This window comes from Frankliniella occidentalis, unplaced genomic scaffold (assembly GCF_000697945.3).
Source record: "Frankliniella occidentalis isolate FOCC.00 unplaced genomic scaffold, Focc_3.1 Scaffold80, whole genome shotgun sequence".
In the NCBI taxonomy this organism is placed as follows: domain Eukaryota; kingdom Metazoa; phylum Arthropoda; class Insecta; order Thysanoptera; family Thripidae; genus Frankliniella; species Frankliniella occidentalis.
The window spans coordinates 1,061,830-1,084,841 of NW_026267210.1; the positions used below are offsets into that span (position 1 = coordinate 1,061,830).

General features: G+C 45.3%; 4 protein-coding genes across 14 annotated transcripts in view; 3 read left to right on the plus strand and 1 right to left on the minus strand.

Moving 5' to 3' along the window:
- LOC113209098 (septin-7) overlaps positions 1 to 13,119 on the plus strand; it is a 42,563-nt gene extending 29,444 nt beyond the window's left edge. Inside the window, exons 1-10 of one of the 9 annotated variants that reach the window (XM_052268996.1) lie at positions 1,484 to 1,525; positions 4,265 to 4,439; positions 4,542 to 4,709; positions 4,808 to 5,015; positions 5,096 to 5,538; positions 5,644 to 5,809; positions 6,456 to 6,497; positions 7,797 to 7,932; positions 8,237 to 8,400; positions 9,583 to 10,024. In XM_052268996.1, the coding sequence (XP_052124956.1) occupies positions 1,499 to 1,525; positions 4,265 to 4,439; positions 4,542 to 4,709; positions 4,808 to 5,015; positions 5,096 to 5,538; positions 5,644 to 5,809; positions 6,456 to 6,497; positions 7,797 to 7,932; positions 8,237 to 8,400; positions 9,583 to 9,721 (1,668 nt within the window). In that variant the 5' untranslated portion in view covers positions 1,484 to 1,498 and the 3' untranslated portion in view covers positions 9,722 to 10,024. The other 8 variants (XM_052268993.1, XR_008011304.1, XM_026426450.2 and 5 more) reach the window with 8 other exon arrangements.
- A 528-nt stretch (positions 13,120 to 13,647) lies between these two features.
- On the plus strand, positions 13,648 to 15,905 carry LOC113209096 (exosome complex component RRP43). The gene is made up of 7 exons (XM_026426440.2): positions 13,648 to 13,813; positions 13,992 to 14,028; positions 14,130 to 14,267; positions 14,351 to 14,639; positions 14,712 to 14,832; positions 14,966 to 15,069; positions 15,165 to 15,905. Exons 1-7 carry the CDS (start codon positions 13,797 to 13,799, stop codon positions 15,275 to 15,277), a joined length of 819 nt encoding a protein of 272 aa, XP_026282225.1. The 5' UTR covers positions 13,648 to 13,796; the 3' UTR covers positions 15,278 to 15,905.
- Positions 15,419 to 18,223, minus strand: LOC113209094 (putative neutral sphingomyelinase). Of its 2 annotated transcripts, XR_003303554.2 has the most exons (8): positions 18,025 to 18,223; positions 17,651 to 17,824; positions 17,367 to 17,550; positions 17,076 to 17,285; positions 16,877 to 17,005; positions 16,655 to 16,769; positions 16,124 to 16,538; positions 15,419 to 16,029 (listed from the first exon to the last, which is right to left on the minus strand). XR_003303554.2 is itself a non-coding variant. In XM_026426439.2 (7 exons), exons 1-7 carry the CDS (start codon positions 18,066 to 18,068, stop codon positions 16,192 to 16,194), a joined length of 1,203 nt encoding a protein of 400 aa, XP_026282224.1. In that variant the 5' UTR covers positions 18,069 to 18,223; the 3' UTR covers positions 15,419 to 16,191. The 2 variants fall into 2 exon arrangements, 1 of the variants encoding a protein (XP_026282224.1); XM_026426439.2 differs by having other exon boundaries at positions 15,419 to 16,538.
- Positions 18,224 to 18,479: 256 nt separating this feature from the next.
- LOC113209097 (chloride intracellular channel exc-4) overlaps positions 18,480 to 23,012 on the plus strand; it is a 14,330-nt gene continuing 9,797 nt past the window's right edge. The window contains exon 1 of one of the 2 annotated variants that reach the window (XM_026426441.2): positions 18,480 to 18,695. In XM_026426441.2, the coding sequence (XP_026282226.1) occupies positions 18,627 to 18,695 (69 nt within the window). In that variant the 5' untranslated portion in view covers positions 18,480 to 18,626. The remainder of the gene's footprint in view (positions 18,696 to 23,012) is intronic. The other variant, XM_026426442.2, reaches the window with a different exon arrangement.

Consider the following 23,012-nt stretch of genomic DNA (forward strand, 5'->3'; position numbering starts at 1 on the left):
GTACTGTTGTTTTGGACTCCTCCCACCTGGCGGCGCCCCGCGGCCATGCAGGCGGCGCGGCGATGCCGGACTCCAGGGCGGGGCGGGGCTGCTCGCGGCGCGTCCGTCTGCCCCGCCCAGTCGAGCTCCGCGCAAGGCTCTGGCCGGAAGGGTGTGCACGTGCACTGCCCTCGCTGACGATGACGACCATGATGATTGCGTTGTCCCTCGTCATGCCGATGACACGCTGGGCTGGGGCGCCCAGGCCACTCTCGTCGCGTGGCATATCTACGCGAGCGTGGAGTATGGACTGCGGTGTCGGTGCCCCCTCGCCCCGCCGCCATGACGCTCATGCTCCTTCTGTTTTGATTCCCTTCCCTCCCTCACCGATCTCTCACGCTCAGTTGGGCGGCCCGCGGTGCGCCGGCCTCCTCTGTGTTTACACGCCGTTCTCGCTGAGCGAATCGCTCGCTCTCGCGGGGCGTCGAGCCGCGCGAGAAGTGCTATTTGCGGTTGGTCTGCTGTGTATGTGTGTGTGTAACTAGTAAATGCAAGCGGGGCCGTGCGCCGCTGCTGTTGGAACTGAAGAGGATTTGTTGCGCCCCGAATAGAGGGGCTTTTGCGGTCTTGAATGCGGTGCCCCCCCCCCCCCCTTGCCCCAGACCGAGAGGCCGCCGAGGCGCTGATGATCAGGACCGCATGGGGCAGGGCAGGCCCTGGGAGTACAGAAAGCACCCCGTTGTTCGCGGTGGCCGACGTCGCGGGCAAGCTTTCTGCTCCAGCTCCTCTCGGCTCGCCGTCGTCGTTGCCGTCGGTCCATTCCGCTCAGTATATTCGGAAAAGATAAATGACTTGCTATGTGCTAGTTCTAGTTATTCTGGTTGAAATTACTATCCAAATAATAGCTCCCTTTTTGGCTGTACTGGTATTACTTTTTTCCCCTCGGCGAGTGCGGTGCCCCTTTCTTTTCAACCGGGCCGATGCAATTTGGCGAGCTCTACTTTGCGTGCCCTTTCCCTGACGGGCCGCTTGCTTGGCCCGGGCTTGGCCCCGCGCCCTCGCACTGCGGTGTCCTGGCGGCCGCCCTTTAGGCCCGCGACCCCTTCCACCGCGCCCCTCCGGTGGCGTAGTTGAGCCGACAATGTATGTCTCATGTATTCTTTCCTTCCGGCCGCCTTTACAGCCTTCCCTCAGCGCCCCAGCAGCTCCCGCGCGGCTCCCGCTGGTTCGCCGTTGACGTTGCGGGCTTGTCACGGCCCCTGATAAGCGCCCGGGCCGGGCCGGGTGGTGACTGCGTGCCGTGTGGATCCGAAGCAGCGCCGCGGCGGCGTGCTAGTCACAAAAGTATACGCGAGCCTTGCGGGTGGCAGTGGCAGTCCAAGCTGGTGGCGTAGCGGTCCAGAGATACCACACCAGGTCTCGGCAAGCAGGGCACCGAGGCGTCGCACGGTACGGTATGAGGCGCAGCCCTGCTCTGATGGGAGTTCGCGTGCTGACCGGCGGTGGTGGTGACAGTGACATGGGCCAAAAGTACAACAAATGGAAGGTGGGTTTGGGTCACTGTAGTGCGCATAGGACTCCATGTCAAGGGACTGCACTTGGTACAGAGGTGTGTGTGTGTGTAAGGGGGGGGGGGGGTGCTGGAGTGTTGCTACGCCGTCGGCCCATCCTGTCGCGCGCCCCCTCGCGCGGAGCCCGGGGCGGGGCATGGAGTCCCGCGCCGCGGCTGTCAGTCGCTGCGCGTCCTCCCCCCCGTGCGGGACATACGGCGACGCGGTGCTGGTGGTGTAGTCTGCCTGCCTGGTGAGAGCGAAGGGGTGCTCGTCGTCGGTAGTTGCCCGTGCCGTCGCGGATGAGGTCGTCGGCCAACCAACCAACCAACCCTACCCCCCTCGGGCCGGGGCCGAGCCGGTACCCGCATGCCGCCCCTGGTGCCGATAGTGCGTCCGTCCGTTGCACCAACAGGAAGATTGCTAGGAGAGGGGGGCCCTCTCCCTTCCCCCTTGTCCAGTTTAGCGCTCTTTATTCGGCAGTAACTGCCGGAACTCATGCAACCCGGCCTTCAGTGGGGCGGAGCGGGGTGCCAAACTCGCTCATTATTTTTTATTTCTTCATTCTTGCAAATGAATGTTGATGCTTTTGGTGCGGTTGATGAGGAGAAAGCATGAAGACGGAATAAACTCGAGCCTTTAAAGATTTTTCTTGTTTTTTGTTTTTTTAAATATGAAAAGTAATTTCCGCTGCGGCTTCGAGTTAATGTTCTTTTTCTGCTGTCCTTCTTGTTGTCACACGTATGTCTGACTTCCTCTCCTTACCCCCCCCCCCCTCCTCTTTTCCTCGGAAGACTGGCTGTTTATGGTAAGGAGAAGGTATAGAGCGAGGCGAGGTGCGTGACTGTCCAATTTACCGGCCGGGTTGTTGTGATTTGTCACTCCCTCCTCCCGCGTTGCGGCGTGGCGGCGGCCCTTCCCTTGCGTCGGATGGCACAAAGTGGCCGCATTTGATGCCCCGGCGGTGTGTGTTCGTGTATGAGTGACCTCGTGCCAACCTTTCCACTCCCTCCTCCTTGTTTGCCGTACGCACTCTTCGCGCGTAGCTGCCGTGCTCGGGATGCTCCGGCACGCGTCCTGGAAACTCCAGAGGACTCTAATTGGCAGTACGGTGACGGCGGGGCCGCGGGTGGTTCTTTCACCCCGCCCCTGACCCGACCCCGACAGGCCTGATGAGCGTTGCGGCAGTACCAGCGACGCGACGGGTGCGTTACCGGGTTTCGCTTCGTGGTTGAACTGTACTTATATCGTGTCGCACCTCCCCGGACGCAATAACAAAGTCTCTGCCCTGGATGCGTAGATGTCCCCTCCCGGCTGCCACCGGTCCGAGCGCGGGGATGAGACTGGAAATGAAGATTGATTTCGAGTGGTCCCCCCCCCCCCCTCCCGGCCTCCACCGGCCCGAGAGGAGCGCGGGGATGAGACTGGAAATGAAGATTGATTTCGAGTGGTGCTCCCCCTGCCCTGCAGCTGCCCTGTGGCGTGGTGGGGCGGAGGCCGCTAAGGCGACTGAACTCACTTCCTACTTAGCTGGTGCGGCACTCTCGGCTCTGCCCGGGCGGGCGGGCGGGTCCCCGTAAGCTTGGGTCGAGATGATGAGAGGACCGGCCACGCGGCCGCCGAGCCCGCGGCCCGCGGACGACGCAGCAGCCGCGCCCCCGGAGCCGCGGGACGACCGTGGACCGTGTCGTGTCCAGCGCCGGCCCACGGGGCGGACCCGCTTAGGGCGCCTGGCGGGTGGGCACTCCCGCGGGGCGCCCCTGTTGTGCGGGACGGGCGCCCGCGCTGCGGTGGGGTCGTCGGGTAGAGTCCGGCTGCAGATGTCTAAGCATAGAGCACCGGCCGGCCGGCCGCGTCACTGTAACCCTACCAGGGGGTTTGAAGGTCGTGGTGGAGATTTTAAGGTCGTTCAGCGACAATGGCCGTGTCTGCCTCTGCCGCTGGCGTAAGGTTTTCAGTGTAGCGGGGCCAAGGTGGTGGAGGCGCTAACTGGCTCGTCCTGTGCTGGCTCCGCGACGGGCCCAAAGGTGGGCCTCTCTCGGTGAGCGCTGTCTCCCGCCAGTCTCTGCCCGCGATGCGTCTTCGGAAGGAGGCCTCCGCCACGGGCTCGTGGCCGCGCTTCGCCCCGGACGCGGGCGGCTCCGGCGGTGGCGCCCCCGGCCGCGGCGGCTCCGGCCGCTGGCGGCGCCTCTCGGAGCGCGTGGCGCGGGCGTGCCGACCGAGCCGCGGCGGGCTGGGGCGCCTGGGGTCGTGTCTCGGGCCCTCGCGCGCGCCCCTCGGGGGCTCGGCGTCGGCGCCCGCCACCCCGACGTACTACCGCCCCGCCTCGCTACCCATCTACGCCCCGCGGCCCCCGCGACTCTCGCCGCCCGCGCCCCGCCCCGACCCCCCCGAGGAGGTCCCCGCAGACGGCCCCCCTCCCAGCCCCACCCTGCAGCTGCCGCTGCGTGTCGGCACCATCCGCACCGAGCCTTCCATCCAGGAGGAGATCCAAGTGTTTGTGAGTTGACTTGTGCCGGCCGCGCTCCCTGGTCCCTGCCCTGACCCGTTAGGAATGGAGCGTCGCATCTGGGTAATGGACTAGCCCGATACCTGGTATCACACTTGCTCACTGGCATGGCATTCGGTGTGGTGTTTCATACGATCGTCGTCGCCGGTTGTTTCTCCAGGATTTTGTTACTCGTGTGCAGCTCTTGGTCGCCATATCTCACTTGCACTTTCGTTGTGTGTTACAGCTTCAGAGCAAGCGAGAGCAGTTCTTCAAGAACGAGCCAACCACCCCGACCATGCCGGGCCCCACCCCTGGCTCTGGTTCCGCCCCCTCTGTTCCACCCCCGACCGCCCCCGCCCCCTCTGCCATCAAAGAGGCTCTGGCCAAACGGGCGGCGGAACGAGGTAGGCTGCAAAATGGTAAAGTGTCGCCCATTTCATCTGAGACAATTTTTTTTTTCTGAGTAAATTTTGTCTGTTCTTACCTTATTTTCTGTTATTTTTGTTTTGTTGTGTACACAGGTGATTCCGCAAACAGTGAAGACAACAAAGAGCGTTACAACAAAGAAAATAAGGCGCCAGAAAGAAGAACCAAAGAGCTTGATGGATATGTTGGATTTGCGAATTTGCCCAATCAAGTTTATAGAAAAGCAGTGAAAAGAGGTTTCGACTTTACTCTTATGGTTGTTGGTGTGTATCCAGCTTTCAAATTTAACTCTTTTGAAGTATAATTCTGTTGCACTTGAAAGCAGGTGTGAAACTTCTATCAATTATTCACATATTTGCAGGTGAATCTGGCTTGGGAAAGTCTACTCTCATCAACTCAATGTTCCTTTCTGATGTATACTCAAATGAACACCCTGGACCCTCACTAAGAGTTAAGAAAACAGTTGCTGTCGAAACAAGCAAATGTCTTCTGAAAGAAAATAATGTGAATTTATCTTTAACTGTCGTGGACACTCCAGGGTTTGGAGATGCTGTGGACAACAGTAACTGGTAAGGATATTGTCATAACTTAAATGTCACTTACCTGAAGGTATGATGGATTTTCTCAGGCATCATTTGATTTGTTACAGCTGGGCACCTGTTGTTGAATACATTGAGTCTAAATATGAAGAGTTTCTGAACGCTGAATCACGTGTAAACCGCAAAATCCTCTCTGATAGTAGAGTGCATTGTTGTCTATATTTTATTGCGCCATCAGGTCATGGATTGAAGCCCCTGGATGTTGAGTTTATGCAGAGGTTACATGACAAAGTCAATATAATTCCAGTCATTGCCAAAGCAGACACAATGACACCTGATGAATGCAATCAGTTCAAAAAGCAAATTCTTAATGAAATTGCACAACATAAAATTAAAATATATGAGTTCCCAGACACAGAGGAGGAGGAAGAAGTGAAGCAACACAAAGCCTTGAAGGACCGTGTGCCATTTGCTGTTGTTGGTTCGAACACTGTTATTGAAGTTGATGGCAAGAAATTGAGAGGTCGCAAATATCCATGGGGCATTGCTGAAGGTTTGTTTGTGAATTCATTGCATTAAGTTTCCTCTGCTGTCTCTTTTCTTGATCCTGCTGTTTTTTTGTTCCTATTCCTCTCTCATTTGCTCATTTTACTCACAGTGGAAAACCTCGAGCACTGTGATTTCATAGCTCTCAGAAATATGTTGATCCGAACTCACCTTCAAGATCTCAAAGAAGTTACCAACAGTGTCCATTATGAGAACTACCGTTGCCGAAAACTAGCTGGACTTGGTACAGATGGCAAACCAGGCAGAATATCAAACAAGTAAGTGTTATGCATTATCTATTGTTTGCTCTAATTTTTATGCAAGAAGGTGAGAAGTGTGGTGTGTTTATAACAGTGTGATAACTGTTAAATTATTTAATCCCTAATAACATTTTTGGTGCCAAATAGTAAGACCCCAGTAGTTAGAGATTACTTTGTACTGTGTACCACCCCCTCACGTACTATATCAGAGGAATCTGTAATGCCTTTTGTAGGTCAGATTACAAATCATTATGGTTGTTTTTCTGGAGTATCCATGTTTCTTCATTGCTCTCTGAACTCTCAATATTTTCCCTATTTTTGCACAACCAGAAATTGTTAGTGTGTGCAGAATTTGGAGTAAGATTCATTCATAATAACAATAACATGCATGATTCATCCTGTTGAAAAGAAGTTACATTCACTACTAAAGTGGAAAATATATCTGCTTTAAGCTTTGGGAGCCTTGGTTGGTGAGAAGTGACTTGCATGGTAACACACTTCTTTTCGAGCTACCATCCTTCAGAAATCATTAACTCTTAACTTCTGTCAAATGTTGGACAAATGTTTGAGTTCATCATACTAACTAACAAATTGCTTTCACCTAACTCTTTATGTGAGCACCAGTTTCTTTTCTGGTGAATACTAAAACACATTTTTTTCTCAGTGTGGCCCCACAAGGAGTTATGAACAGTTTCATGACAGTCTGGTAAGTGTTGCTGTTGTCTTTAGGTGGCTCGGAATGTGGTTGTGTTGGCTCTGCACTGAGAAGTGTGTTAACAATATACAAATTTAGATTTATCAAGTTCATTTTAATTCTGTCAGCTAATAATGATTACATCTTACATGCCTAGTTAAAATTATCTTGTAGTGGTCATTTGTTTTTCAAATATTGTTTAAATACAGTACTTCATTATTTTGCTGAACACCACATTTAGAAGCCATTCAGAGTGGTTAAAAGAATAAATCAAGGAAAATCAAGTAAAATAAATCTCGCAGCTTGCCAAATCCATCTGCACATCCTCTATTGCCAAATTGTTCTCTAGAGGCAATTCTTGTTTTGCCAACTAATTTTTGATTTAGCTAATTCATTTATCATTAGAAATTAAATGTAAAGAATTTTTTGTACTTTTTTGGCCTATGTCTATTGTTCACAGTCCTTATAAGGGTAATTTTAAAAAAAAACAGAATGTACATATTTCCTCTAGTCTTATCATACACAGTTGATTCCTCATAAATGTCGTTTGTAGTTTAGTTGTCCAATATGAGAGTCCTCAGTTCGGCTGATACACTTCTCAGTTAAACATATTGCTTTTTTGAGCATTTCAATCTATCTATGAACTGTCCCAGCTTGTGCTTCTTTAACATTTTGATCTCCACTGCAACCACTCCCTCTGCTCTTTCCATTTCTGTAGATAATTTGTCATTGCCATTCCTCATGTTCTTCTTAGTGTACAAACTGAATGCTGTTAATACCTGTGAATCTGTTAGGCAGATGTCTTCTCACTTCGAAAGCTTTGTCATTTTATGGTGTACTTCATTCCCACCAGGCTTTTGATTGCTGTTCTCATTTTTCCATTTCTTCGCATGTAATTTTTCACAACCTCAGGAGAGTTGAGCAGAAAGACACTTGATAGCTCCAGACTTCAGTCATCATTGTCACCACTCTTTTTTTTTTTACTCCAAACCCTTCTTGACCCTGTTACAATAACTCTGCACTGACAGTAGTGGTCCTATCGCTACAGGCACCAAAGGCAGGATACTTTATTCAATTTTATATTAGTTGTCTCATCCTGGACTACTTCTACTGTTATTGCTCCTCTATACTTGGTACCTGATTTTGTCTAATTGGAAGAAGCATGTCAAGGCATGCCAAGCATTGTCATTATTGTTGCATTACAAATTTAATTTGTCTGCTGATGTATTAGTATATTTAAGAACAACAACTTCTTTCTTTTAGGACCTTTTTATCAGACTTCTGACCAGTTCTTTAAATTTTCTTGCTCAGGAATCCATTAGCTCAGATGGAGGAAGAAAAGCGGGACCATGATGCTAAGATGAAGAAGATGGAGACGGAAATGGAACAAGTATTTGAAATGAAAGTTAAGGAAAAGAAGCAGAAGCTGAGAGACTCTGAATCAGATGTAAGTGTTAAATCTGTATCTCATCTTACTTAATTGTGGAAGTCGTTTATTGATAACTTTAAAGAGTTGAAGATTGAAGCATACTCTATGTATGTGCCGCATAATTTTCTTTACATTTTAACTGCTCTCAGGAATTTAAACGGAATAATTGTACACATTATTCAAACACACTCAACTATTATTTGCATTTCATTTCGGTGTTCTGTTCATCAACAAGGGTTGATTGAAAAAAAAAACAAAAAACAAAAACAGATACTAACTAACCATTAACCCCTACTTTATACTTTTTTTTTTATTTCACTAGCTCCAACGTCGTCATGAGCAAATGAAAAAGTCACTAGAGCAGCAGCTGCGTGATCTTGAAGAGAAACGAGTGGCATTTGACAAGGAGAGACTTGCCTGGGAACAGCAAAACGGAGTAACACTTCAAGAGTTGCGGAGACGTTCTTTGGAGGCCAACAGCAAAGAGTGAGTAAAAATTCTTGCCTATTTTATTAAATGATTTTCTGTGTACCTGATGTTTATAAGACTTTTAAATAGCATGGTTGGTCTTGCATGGTGGTCAATGTGGTAAAAAATGCTGTTGGAATTTTCATGTATTTATCTTTTGTATACATTGTTATTGCCTCTTTGATTGAGCTCATAAATGGGTGTGGGGTATGGGTTTGGTGTATGCTTGTTGGTCAGTATTATTGCTCTTTTCCTGCAGACCATCTTTCAAGCACAGACCCTTCTATCTGCTGCCACTGCCATCTGAATCATCAACAGACACTGATGATGATTATTAAACCCTAGCAACAAAAAGTTCCATCAAAATGTTGTAGCTCTCTGATTATTCAAGTTTCCTTAAAAAGAAAAAAAGTATTGGAAGAAAATAAAATTAAAAAGTTTTTTTTCTACAAGATATCTATCTTTTACCCTTTGATGTGCTTGTTCTGAATTAAAGAAAGAAAGTCAAGAGCCATTCTACGTATCATGGCACTATATCATTACTGAAAACAAAGTTGCATTCAACAGACTATTCTTAATAGCAAAGTATTCCCAAGGGAATACTTAATAAATTGACCTTTGATCCTGTGAACTTTAAATGTCATCAGTGTTCGAGATGGATGCCAATGGGCAACAGGTTTAAGTGGTCTTCCCCACCCCGTGCTCATCTGTGAGCTGTGTAAAGGTGCTTAGCTTCATCAATCTGCTTTTGATTTCTCTTTATCATTTGCTAGGCTTTCTATAGAACCCAGTTAATTTTTCTTTCGGGCAATTTGCTGTTACTTTTCATTTGAATATTAGCCCTGCAGTGTTGTTTATCTACATTATGGGTTAAGTCAGCACTTTTGTTCATCCAACTTTCACCTAGTCCTCTTAATATTTACAAATATTTCTCTTTAGAAATTGTCATTTCATTATCACGTTGACATTGTGCATGTGCTGCCTTGTGTATGCCTTTGTGTATGTTTGAATGTCCTCCCTCACTCCATATGGCCTCACTTCGCCACTTCACTTTTCTCCACCTGTCTCAATCCTTTCCCACATTTCTACCCATCCTGTTCCTATGCGTAGCTGTTTAGTGTAGATCACAGTAGAGGAAAATAGAGGCTTGGCGCTGATTGGCTGGCGGGTGCACTCCCGCCCGCCCCGGCATGTCCACAGGAATGACATGTGCTCTGCAGACGACCTTATGGCCCTGCCGACTAAGCCCACCAAGGGTGGACCCAACGCCCCACGAAGGCGACATTCTTTTCATCACCGCAACATGGCTGCGAATGCTAGCGAGTGCAAGCAACAGTGACACTAGCTTAATGTTTTTTTCATTTTTTATGTAATTCTTCTTTCATTTAATTTTTTGTGTCATCTCTTGTCACATTGGGGTCTACTTTCAGATTTTTATTTTTTGTTTAACCTGGTGTATACAGTAGTTTTTAGCTGCCATAGTGCATTTCATTTTGGCTATCACCTAGATGTAATATTATAAACGTAGTAGAATATCTTTGCAATTTTTTGGCTGGTATTTGTGAAATTTTCTGTGCTTGATCCATATGCACTGTAATGCTTTTATTGTCAAAACTTACGTGATAAGAAGCTTATCTTGATATGGCTTGTATGCTTTTACAGGTCGACCAACTCCATGTTGCAGTTTATTCGTAAAGCTATGTAAAGCATTTTAGCATTTGATTGCTCCTCCACAGAAGATCTTCTTCTGTAGGTTCCTGCTAAATCATTCTTCCTGAAATTTGTGAGAAATGTTTTGTGTGTGTTTCCACTTTTGATGTTTTTTGTTCAAAATATTTTGCTAGATCATAATCAAATTCCTCTCTATGTACATTCCTTTTATTGCTGTGTGATGGTTCAAAGAAACTCTTCTTGCAAAGTATTCTCTCATGTCATTGTAATTAGTTGTGACTTGCCTGCTCTTGTAGTTATGACTTCTCGTTTGACTAGCCCTTTAAATAAATGGCTCCAGATAATCTTATTGGTTTCCTCAAAATTGTGATTTTGTAACAGCAAATTTTTTTATGTTTTATATGTATCTGATTAAGTGTTCGCTTTTTATGTAGAATTTGTGCCTGTTTTTAGAAGACTGAAGTTATTTATTAAGTATTGCTTTAAGGTAAAACCAAGGTGCAAGTAAGAATTGTGAAAGTTCTGCATGACATTGTTTGCCTGTCTTTTATAATTAATTGCTATATTTTAACATGTACTTAATTTTACCTTTGCTAAACATATCACATTTTAAATTAAATAAATGTTTGTTTTATATTTTTCTATCTTGACAGTTATTGGTTGTGTGATGCACGATACAACATATTCTTTCTCTAGTACATTCAAAATTGCATATTCAACAGACAGTACAGTAATTTTTTTCTGTTTTTTCTCTTGTTGGATAGTGTTGATGTATCCCCAAAAATGAGCTACCAGCTGAATAACTTGTCATTTGCAAATTACATTCTGCTTTTTAATGCTTCATTCCTGCCTCTTGTTCATATTGCTATGGCTATCACTAAGATCATGCTGCTTTTTCAAGTTGCCTGTACATCAAATTTACTATAGTTTTGTATATGTTTTCCTTGTTAATATTACAGTTGTTGCCTCTCCACTAAGTCAGTATTCATTATCATGTATAAGGTGTCGCTTACAGACATGTCCCTTTCAAGGTGGGTTTTCCCGCTATTTATTTGAATCCATACCACTTAGCTTCTGACTACTGCTCTCTTTCTGGATTCGGCACAGCTTAGCTCAACTCAATGACTTGTGTCGGCAAGCTGGGTGAGATGAGCCAACCTCACCCGCACAGCCTGCCTAGCCACCCACAGCAAACCCATAGATTCAAACCAGTGGGGGGAAAGTCTTGCCTTCAACAGCGTGCCCTTTAGTACTCTAAAATCTTGATTCGACTCTCAATTTACTGGATTAACTGATATGCCTCTAACTGCACTATATATATCTCGGCAAGACTAATGGAATGTTCCAGATTTTGAATTGATTTGTGAATATTATCAATGCTTTTGGTGAAGGTTGCCTGAAGATATTTCCTGGCTTTCCTTTTTTGATGGTATCTCATGACATGTTACACATTTGCCATGTCTGCTTATATCAATGTCCTTTTTAACAACCTACATCTGAAGAGAACCATTTTGAAGCATGACTTGTAAAGCACAGTCATTTAGGTATATTTAATTTTTTTTTTTTTTTTTAAATTCTGCATTTATGGGTGGAAAGGGTTTCTGTACAGAATTTGGATTATGGGCTAAGGTATTGTACTGTGCTTAAAGTCCTTTGCATTAATGCTTTGTTGTATTCATTTTTGTTTCAGGATGGTCGATGGAAAAGAAAAGAAGAACAAAAAGAAGGGGCTCTTTTAAACCAGTTGTTAATGGACCAGATAATTCTTTCAATGCAAGGTCGTATGCTTGTGGGCAAAATTTGTGTCAGTCACAACTTTTAGATTTTGTAAATATTGAGTCTCATAACTTCTAGCCTCCTCTAATGTGTCATTTCTTGTAGGAATTTTTGGAATGTGAACTTGACAAGTTTTGACCACATCCATACGCCTTTTGATTTCATGTCAGTGCTCACCTAGCCATAATTCTGTGGAAAGCTATGTACAAAGATATCTTGTTGGTTTATTTATTATTCTTTTATAATTTCTCAGTAGAGATGTAGATGTAAATGAGATTGTTTTATGTTTATGACAAGTCTGTATATATGACAGGTGTGCAATGTTGTCATTTTGAAATATTGTATCAATTTGGAGTGATAAGCATGTTTAAACCAAAGGATGAAAGTATTTTATTTAAAACATACCTGGAAAACATCTTTATAGTTTATCTCTATCTTTGACATGCTCCTACAACACTGCCAGTATTTCCAGATACCTTGGTAGCATCAAACTTCAGATCGCTTCTTTTGGCAAGTTGAGTCAAATGTTTAACTAAATGAATTTCTGGAAGAGCCTATGTGGTACCTTCAGTATTCTCTAGTGTAGTTATTCAAATTTTATATGTGCTAATAAGTGCAATGGGTAGTCAAAATCCTCAAAAGCAGATTTCTTTTGAATGAGTTAATTGATTTAGCCAATCCAAGGCAAATCTATAGTATCTCTTATCTTATTGTACAATGTTGGATGTGATTTTATAAACCTTTCTTTAGATATTATTTTACAAAAGAATGCCATGCCTCAGTGCACATGGTTAATGTTACCTGAGATTTGATTGAAGTGGTTTGCATGATTGACAGGCTTAGGAAGGATCATTAAAATCAATTTGTGGTGTGCCAATGATCAAATGACACTTATTTTTGTCATTAATGTACAATGAGACATTTCTGATCATTCTGTTTAATTATCAAATTTAATTTAGATTAAAGTTTTACGTTTTGTTTTCATTTCTTCTTTTTTTTATGAGCACAACAGAGATGATCACTCTTAGGAACCATTCACTTCCATTAATTATTTAAACAATGTTTTGTGCCTCTTTTACTCTGAGAACCATACTTAAAGTAATGATAAATTAGCTCCATGTTTGGTGATATCATTCAAGATGTTTGGACTGCTTGTCTAAATTCCATTGGTATTAAAACCATTTTGCTAATTTGCATCTACATTGTAATTGGATCTGATATTATTAATGAAAAGTAGTGTCAGTTGTGTCATAATCATGATTTAGGCAATAAATGATTTTAATAAGGACACTTTTATGTCTCTTTGTTTTATTTCCATCTACAACAACTGGTTCACATTTCTTCCTCTCAAATACTCAGTCTCAGTAGTCCGAGTCCGCAATCATAACATTTGAATACAAGGTTCATGGCAGCCATACTGTATTTGGTGAAATTGAAGTGAAGTTTTCCCTATCTTCACACTTCACACCCAGTGCGAAATGGAGTCGAAATTGATATCGGAACGATGTCAAACTGACGCGATTTCAGTCGTGTTGACATCGTTCTGATAACCTTTCGACATGACATTTCCACTCTGGGATTGATTTCCTATTTAACTAGCTCTTCAATTTCTTGATTAAAATTGCGGCAGTTCACGACATGGCGGCAGAACATCTTAAACAAATTTCTCTTCTAAAACGCACATCTTTAATAAACAAAATGACGGTACAATATGTACATTTGTCAAAATAACATTTTGAGAAACATTATTTTGGTCTTTGGTCTTTTGGTGGTGAAATTGAAATTGCGCGCCGAAATAGCTCCATCGAGAGATCGATTCGGGCATGTGAACGAGATCGAGATGTAAACACAAACACTTTACCACACCACCACCACATGTTAGCGGTTTGCTTACACTCATTTCTTTAATTCGTGTGACTTGTACCTCATGGAACACTTTTAGTTTCGAATAAATCTTTGAAACAATAATGGCAGCGCAGTATAAGTGAGTTGATATGAAGGCATTTTTAATACAACTCATCTAAAAGTTTCGCTGAGGGACACCTAACCCTTTCCCGTTGTATTACATGGAAAATGTCAATTTATTGTGTTATTTTTTTAAAACTTTGGACTTTTCTCCAAATATGTCAAATTAATACTAGTATATCACGATCTGTTTTCAGGACTATACACCCTGTTAAATATTACCGTGACTTTTTGGTAAGTGTTGATTGTTGAGAGACATAAAATGACAAATTTCACTTTGCGTCAAAATCAAGAACTTAATAATTCTCCCCCTAATTCGAAAAATGAACTCATAGGCACACGATCTAAGACCAGATGGTAGATCACCAGACAAAACTAGAAATGTTACAGTTAATGTAAATTCTATTAGCACTGCTGATGGATCCTCCACAGTTCGCATTGGAAACACAACTGTTATTTGTGGAATCAAGGCAGTAAGTTGAATTGCATTCCATTCAAATTCTAAAAGAATAATTTCATTGCTAATTCCAATGTTTTCTTTTTAAAAATTAAAAAGGAATTAGGTAAACCCAAACCAGATGAGCCTGAGTGCGGATTTATGGTACCAAATGTTGAACTGCCACCTTTATGCTCTCCACTCTTCCGCCCTGGACCACCAAGTGAGGAAGCACAAGCCATGACGTGCTTTGTTTCTCAAGCTACTTCTGACATGGTTGACCTCAAAGAGTTGTGTGTATCAACTGACAACTTAGCATGGGTGCTGCACATTGATATGATTTGTCTAGATTATGATGGCTGTGTACAAGATGCGTGTCTAATAGCATTATCTGCAGCTCTTCGTACAGGTATTTATTTTTCAAAGAAGTTTGTACATTCCACTCTTTTTACCCCAACACTTACCACTTACAATTTTTCAGTAAAACTGCCCAAAGTCGAGTATGATGCTGAAACAAAATTGCCAAGTGTTTCTCTTGATGAGAGGGCTGATCTACATGTTAAATCATCACCAGTTTCCACTTCCTTTGCAGTTTTTGATGAGTGAGTTGAGACCATGATTAGACCGCATGGCTTTAACTTGAGAGAACCAGCCAACAAATGACCAATGAATCATTGGCTCTTTTACATTACATGTTCTGTTTCTTTATATTTATCTACAAAATGTTTCTTTCAGTGAAATAATTCTTAGTGACCCTACTGGTGAGGAGGAAAACTTATCCAGTGCAAAACTGAGTGTTGTCACAGATGGTGAAGTTATTCTCTCAGTCCACAAGCCTGGTATGTCAAATATTGTGTTACCTTGGTAACATTCCTCAAAAAGGAACTATTAATAAACATTCATTGGTATTCGTTTTTTTCCCCTCTTAAATTAGGTGGAAGTGCATTATCAGAGACACAATTGCAAGATTGCATATCTGTTGCCAAGGATCGTGCCAACTTAGTAAATGAACTGATAAATGTTGCTTTAAGTTCTGTAGACCGGTGATGTGTACTTCAACAAGGTATTATGAACTCTTGTTTTTAAATGTGCAACTCTGTATATTTTCTAAGCAATATCATAGAAGTGTTTTTTACCTATCAAAATAGTGGCCCATTCCGTTTATGGTTTGAGAAAAATATAAGAGAATTGTTCACAACAACAATGTCTTTATTTTGAGCGCAGAAGGAACACAATGTTCTAAATGCATTGTTTAATAAGATACTCCTAACTGGTCCCGTTTTTCCCCTTTTAATATTTATTTGGCAAATTAATACTTTTAGTAGGTTATTATTTGACACATTACCCAAACAAATCACAGAGATAAAATTTTAAGAGAAGCAATACAGAATCTCTGTGAAAATAAAATTTCAAATAATAATGCAACAGTCATGGACAGAACTTGCTGTGGGACAGTGCCTTTCATAGAGTATTTATCCCAGTTCAAAAGTAAACTTATTTTGATGAGTTAAAACTAAATGTCCGACATTGTATTAAAATTAGCTCAATGTAACAAGGATTCAGTTAAAAATATTATACAATCACAACTATAAAAGAAAACAATTTCAAAAACATATGTCAATAGTACGTACCCTCTTAGATTATTAGTTGGCAAACTACCACTGCAAATGCACCTGAAGAAAATTTAACATTTCAGTCTTAAACCATTTTTAAATGGTTACTTTTTTTCTCATGTGTACAATCACATACATAGGTTTTTATGTCCATACGAATAAAACCTATCCGACCATAATTACATTCTGTAATAACAGGTCAAATGAATTTCAGAAATTACAGCCTTAGGTATGATTTTTATGTAGTTTGGCAACAAGAGATCACAGGAGCCAATCTCACCATCATCAGTTATTACAATAAAATTGTGCATAACATGCCTTTTAAATGTTTTTTCATGGTAACATGTACTATGTATTTGTCTGAGGTACTTCTACACTAGCCCAGGCTGATTGTATTCTGGCTTGGGTGACTTGCAAGCCTAGTTTTCCAGCCAAAATACCATTGACTTCCATGTTATTCCAGAGGGTTGCCATGAATATCATGTAGCACATTAATGCTGTGATGAAAGGGACAAGGGGTTTGATACCCCATTCTACCCATAGCATGGCTATGAGTACTAGAAGTAATGCTAAGGACATCATCCAATATTGTTTACGATGCCTCCCAACTCGTTTGAGTGCTTCATCACAAATTTCTAGTGCCTTCTGTACCACTATATTTTGACGTTCAAGATCCATGCTATGTCCTGCAGTTGCTGTAAAACCATAAAACACTAAGTGAGTTATCATGAGAGTATGGAGTTATCATTTATTGGATTTTTATTTGTTTTCATTGTCGAGACAAGAAAGGTACGCCATTATTTTTACATACCATTTCCAACATGAGATATTTTAAACTTGGCCATCACAGCTTCGTGGTCAGAATAACTAAATGTTTCTCCAGGGACAGTTTCAGGAAGAGGAAGGCTGTAAGATTCCTGAGTAACCTGCGATAGTTCATATACAAGATGTAATTTCAAGTCAGTGTTGTTGTTGTAGTTGTTGTTGTATAGAACTCATACGAAATTACAGTATTTCAAAAACCATAATGTACCTGGGCTCTGTGACCTCCTTTATACAAAACATAGTCTATTCTCTGCCCATTAGGTGACTTGCGAATCGACTTTGCAGGAGTATATGAGTTCTGAGCTGTGGCAAATGTTCCAAACGTAGTTTTGTCCACCTGATGAATAGGAAAACCACAAATATGATAACTGCTCAAGAAATAAATCAATATTGAGAGTAATACTTACAGCTGAGGGCTGATTGTATGCATCATGCAAATATGCATTTAACAATAAAACCTGATAAGCTAAATCGTCAGGTTCTGTGTTGAGATCACCACCTAATATGACCATATCTGCTCCACCTGAAGTCATATGTATGAACTGTGCTGTATCAAAGGCTTGTAAGACGCGGTGGGCAATATACTCATCAGATTCACGGTCATATTCAGCATGCAACTGCAAAGTTTCACAAAATAATTATTCTAACTGTAAACTTAGTCCTGGTGCACTGAATGAGGAAGATTTAATGAGACTCACATGAGCAGCATAGACATTAATTAGAAGGTCGTTGTAATATATTTGGCATAACCCAACTCCTTTCCCTCCAAACCAATCTCCATGATGAATTTTGTGAACATAGCCATTTACAGGCCATTGGTGGAAAAGAACATCATGGATTGGAAACCGAGACAGAATGCAAACACCTGATCCTGCTACTCCACTAATTGAAAAAAAATCTAGTAAGTGCTGGTACTGACCTAATTTAATCAACTGTACAGAGGGCCAAAATCTTTCTTTTTTTCAATGCAAGAAAATACTACCTGTGAAAGTAGTGGGAGTAAGGTAGGACAGGTTTAGCTCCATCTCTAATTAGATTAAAATCACTGACAGCCCACACTTCTTGTAAACAAACAATATCATATTTCCCAGAGGCAAGCTCTAGAGCTATAGCTTTCATGCGAGCCTTGCGATCTTTGGACACAAATGGGATACCCCTGAAACGAATGCATTACAAATATCACGGTGAAAAAGTATGACTGAGATATGTAGAGCGAACCATTATTATTAACTACAAGAGTTAACAATACATAAGAACTAAACCAGAAGTACAACATGACAACTCCAGAAAACAGCAAAGATATGTAATTCTGGATGAAATGTCCTAAAAAAAAATATGTGGCTAATAGAAACTTACCAGCAATTCAGAGTAAGGACACAGAGAATGGTATTGGCCATCATTGTAAAACTTTGATGTAAAGTTTAGGACAACCAGATATATGGCAGGGATAAAGCACAAATATACATTAAATAAAGAAATGAAATCTAAACTACATAGCAGCAGCTTGTGACACTAGCAAACACATCTTGTTCTTGTTGTCAGCTAACAACCAGAAAAACACTACACGAAAGTAGAAGTTACCTCATCGCTTGTTATAACCGAAACATGTAGCAGACGAAAAGAAAAGATTTGGCCAGAATTCCTTTTTCAAGGCGCTCTAAAGGGATACTGTATACTTTGAAAAAGGCACGAATCTTCTCATGTTCGAATCATTGGAAATTCCCTTTTCAGTGCTGAGTGTTGCCGCTGCTGCCGAGGCCCTCTCAAAGTGTACGAGACGACATTTTGGTCCGCGGTGGCAGTCGAGGCGGCGGAGGGCTCTCCTTGTCAGTTCAGTTCTGTGCTTCTGTGTGTTGTGTTGTGCACGGTTGGGCCGGAGCTTCGCGACGTGCGCAAAGTACTTGTGAAAGTGCAGTGTATCCGCAAATCGCGAAAGTGTTTTTGCAAAATATTGCAAAATGGCGGAGGAAGCGGTACAAAATGGCAACAACCACACGGATATCCCAGAAATCGAACTTATAATTAAGGTGAGGTTGTCGGAGAGACGGATGTTTATTGTCCGAGTGCCTGGCCGCGGCGGCTGCCGCCGAACCCTTTCTGTGTGTAATGCAGGTGGACGCTGCGGGCGTCTGCCCTCCACAGCGCGGCCGCACCCTCAGGGAACTCCCTTTCGCACTTCTGTGTGCCCGTAGAGTACCAGACGCCGCAAGAGGGTGTGCTGTCAGTGATGTGGCGTTGTCCTTAGTCTGCACTGCAGGACTGCAAGCCTTTGGCGGGATGGGTTGGCTGTGACGGGGCGGGGCGGTACTCGGTAGTCGTTGGGTGCCAGCGGGTACCAGTGTTAATTTTTGTTGCTGGTACCTACCCTCTTTTGAACATGGTACGAGCTGATGACCTGACAGGTCTTCTGCTGCACCTTTCTAGTTTGTCAGAAGCTGGCTGTCCAGTTTTCATCTCTTGACAACTCTTCTAGGTTAGCCTCTTCATAGGTTAGGTGTCAAGTCCAAAGCACCTGTCAATGGTGTTTTATTGTGTTAGCATAGGGTATAGGGGTGACACGTGCAAAAAACGGCTGGCATGACCATTTATTGTTTTTGACCATTATGAAGATCTGGTTCTGTATTTGATACATATGGTATATCAACAGGTCAATTTCTTGTGTACTAGTCTAATGTTCAAGTACCAGCCATCATTGTACTTGAATGGATTCATGGAATGTATGGCCTTTGTCACACTCAGTTTGTCCATGCCATTTAGATTATTAACTGACAGTTTATGGACCATTCCCAACTTTGAAATATCCCTTTGTCAATCATTATCCATATGTGGCTGTAGTGAAAATTCAGAAGGGACCTGTAGGTTATTCCAGTGGCCTTTATTGATGTGCTGTAATGTGGCCTTATTTTATCACGCCCAGTGGTGCAGTGCGGCCGTGCACTCTGGGGGCTGGGAAAACCCAGCAAAGCATGACCACATTGTGGCGATGCCGGATTGCCATCGAGAGCCATACAATTTCCATACGATACATCTGCTGGCTCTGGTCCTAGTGCGGCTCTCCTTTCTGGCCCCGCGATCTTCCAGCCCTTCACTTGTTCGCCATCCTACGCCATCTGGCTTCCCGAATGGAGGTTGTCGGGGTTTCTGTTGCACTTTGCAGGGTCGGTCTCGCTCGCGGCGTCGGCGAAAAATAGATTTTCTGCCCGGTTGCTGTTTACAAACTTCCTGACGCGGCGCGTTGTGCGGCGGGCGTCACGTGCGCTCCGTACCGAGGGGCCCGAGTGGCCGCGGGGAGTGGGAGTGGAGGGGAAAGGGTAACATCTGGCGGGCGGGGCGTGTGCCGGCTGGTCAGGGGCGGCTGCACGCCGGCACCACCGCCAGCAGCACCGCGGCCCGGACGCTTCCAACACCCCCCAGCACCCCCTGGCACCTCCCGGTACTTCCCTCACTGTAAATTGCTTATCAACAACAGGTTCGTAATGCAAACCAAAAACCTTCGTCGCTCGCGAAGGATTTTGAAGCGTTGTATTATGAACTATTTGTTCGTAAGCTTACAAGCAAATAGTTCGTAATGCAAACCGAGTGTTCGTAAGAACCATTCTGACCTTAGAAACAATTGCTTTGCAATGCAAACAATTTCTTTGCAACACAAAGAATGAAAATTGTTCGTTACGTTGCAAATCATTAAGTTCGTAAGCATTTTACAGTGCTCACCCTTCTCGCCCCATTCCCCTCTTCCCTCTCTTGGTCACTTGCTGGCGACTGCCAGGTCAGGATGGGGAGGGCGACAGTGAGGGAGATGCGGGGCGGGGCGGCCTGAGAGCACCACCTCAGCAGCACGTGTGAACGCCACCAGCCCGGCGGCCCACCCGGCCGGGAGGGGTAATTTGATTAGCAGCCTCAAGGCGCTCTGCCGCGCCATCTCGACGGTGTCACGGAGCGCGCCCGCCCCGCCCCGCCCCGCCCCGCGCGTCACCGCGGGCAAGCGCGGGCCGGGCCGGGCCGGGCACTCGAGTGAGTGCGGCTGGACGCCTAGATAAGCCCGGCCGCGGGGCGGGGGCGGCCCTTTATACCCCTTCGGTGCCCTTTGGCCGGTGCGCCGCCGGCCGGGCCAAGCAGCGCAAAGGCGGCCGCGAGTAATTCAAAATCAATAGGAAATAAACGGCTCAAGTTGGGAGGGGGTTGGGCAGCGGGTAGGAAGCCAGAGCGAATTGCGGCGTCCTCTCTCTTTCACGGTGGCAGAGACGAACCGCGGCGGCGGCGGCTCGGCGGCCGGCTCCTCTGTCGGCTTGGCGAGGACTCCACCGCTGCCGCCGGCGCCGGCTGAACCGCGCGTTCGTTTAAACACCAGGCAGGCAAGGTAGTCGTGTATACCGAGTTTTATAGCGTATATTTATTTATTCTTCGCGCCAAAAAGCCCTGTTTTTGCATTTAGCATTTTTACGGTGATCACAATTTTTGCCAAAAAGACTACTGACAGTGTCTGACGTCGTTGAGACGCTAGTCATTGCGCCAAAAAAAATGGCGATGGTCAATGCAAATTGAAAAGAAACGGTGTACTCATCGCTTGGAGACAGGGCCGCGCCAGCAGGACGAGGGGGCTGCCTCCGAGTCGGCCACCTCTTGGCTCTCGTTGCTCGCGGCGCCGCGGGCTCCATTCGCACGCGACCCGCGTGCCGCCGCGCCGCGGCCCTGCCGGGCCCTGCTCGTGGCGAAGCTTCGCTAGCGACACCTTTTACGAGCTGCTGCCACCGGCAGTCTTATCGGAGTTGAGTGGCACAGGCTCAGCCCCGCGGGTCGGCACTGGGAGAGAACGAGAGAAGGCGAATGGGGGGAAAAAATACGAGGCGAAAGAAAAGGGAAACTTTTCCGAATCGAGATTGAACCACACATGTCCGACCTGCTGCTCGTTTGCCTAACCAGCGGCGTCATGCGTCATAGCATGGAATTCCCCCGGAGTCGGTTGGGGTGTGCTGGGCCAGTTGGACAAGGGGGTGAACGGACACTTTGCGAGTCCAGTTGCGACAGCTAGTCGTTCCTCTCCGTGTGGGGGACACACGCTGCACTACTGCTGCTCCCTTGCCCAAATTTTGGTACGTTACTGAGCGGTGGATGTTGATTGAACTCCGCAGATCTTCGCTCCGGGACGCGCTCGTCACACCGTGTAAATGCGCTGAAAAAAAATGCCAAACCGATCAGATTTTTCTAGCAGTGCTATCTCGTCCGGTGTATATGTCCATAGTGCGGAGTGCTATCTTGTATGTGTCGATAAAACAATAAGTGGAGGGTTTAGAAGGTGTGACCTGAAACGCCTTTTTCGGGAAGTTGAATAGAAATAGTTCTCTATGTGCGTCGGCGCGTTTCTCGTTTCCATGCCCCTAGACGTGGTCGCCGCCGGGCCCCTCGACATGGACGCTGTGACGGCCGTGACGACAGTGACGGCACACCCTTTACGGGAAACCCGGTCGGCAGATCTGCCCTGAGTCACAAGTCGTTACGTTATACCTTCGCCATTTATCTCGGCTCTGTGTACAATTTGTTTTCTCTCCTGCTGTTGGTTTTGCCTGCTCTGGCGACCCAGGATCAAAACGGCAAAAACCATAGAGCTCTCGGTTTTGGTACAGCCGCGACGATGCCTATTTTCAGGTAATGTGAACAAAATCAAGCAGTGCGCCCGATTTGCAGCGTGTGGTTGATTTCAAAGCAGAATTCAAGCTGGCTGCCTCGGGCTGCCTGCAAGTCTCCACTTGGAAATCAAGCTCTGGTTTTTGCCGTGGTGTCGAAGGCGCGCACTCCGCGCTCTGCACGACATAGGGTAGCCATTGGTCGCATGGCGCTCATAGACCGAACCGGGTGCACTTGAATGGCCTGTTCCGTGTCCCTCTGTCTCCATCATTGCCCCCCCCCCTTTTCCCCTCCCATTCCGCACTCCTTTTCCGCCAAGGTGACTGGCTCGGTACGCTACGTGAGTCGGCCGCCGCCGTGGGCCGTCGAGATCCGCGGTCCGCGGTGCGGTGAGCCGAGAAGAACAAACCTCACAAAGCTCACATTTTTATTTCTTTCGGTTCTCTCTTCGGTTTCTTTGAAGTCATGTATTTGCATATCGAACGGCGTGACCATGTGTAAGACAATGTGACTGATGTATCGACGTATCGTTACGAATTTGAATTGCGTGCTGCTTTGCTTTGCTGTTCCGTCCGTGCTCCCCGCGCCGTGTTGACGGCCCGGCGTGGGGTCGCGACCCGACAGCAGCGGATGATTTTCTATTTTTCATCTTTTTTTTTCCTCTTGCCGGCGGCGGGGCGCTATGTGATGACTGGTTCCTGACGCCGGTGACCCCCACCTCA

What these genes read in the sequence shown, in the direction of transcription:
- LOC113209096 (XM_026426440.2), top strand. An exon ending in AATATTACCGTGACTTTTTG is followed by an intron (nt 14,029 to 14,129) that starts GTAAGTGTTGAT and finishes ATGAACTCATAG; the next exon opens with GCACACGATCTAAGACCAGA. An exon ending in TCCTTTGCAGTTTTTGATGA is followed by an intron (nt 14,833 to 14,965) that starts GTGAGTTGAGAC and finishes TGTTTCTTTCAG; the next exon opens with TGAAATAATTCTTAGTGACC.
- LOC113209094 (XM_026426439.2), bottom strand. Translation starts at nt 18,068, where the DNA reads ATGATGGCCAATACCATTCTCTGTGTCCTTACTCTGAATTGCTG. An exon ending in GTCCTTACTCTGAATTGCTG is followed by an intron (nt 17,825 to 18,024) that starts GTAAGTTTCTAT and finishes CATTCGTTTCAG; the next exon opens with GGGTATCCCATTTGTGTCCA. An exon ending in TACTCCCACTACTTTCACAG is followed by an intron (nt 17,551 to 17,650) that starts GTAGTATTTTCT and finishes TTTTTCAATTAG; the next exon opens with TGGAGTAGCAGGATCAGGTG.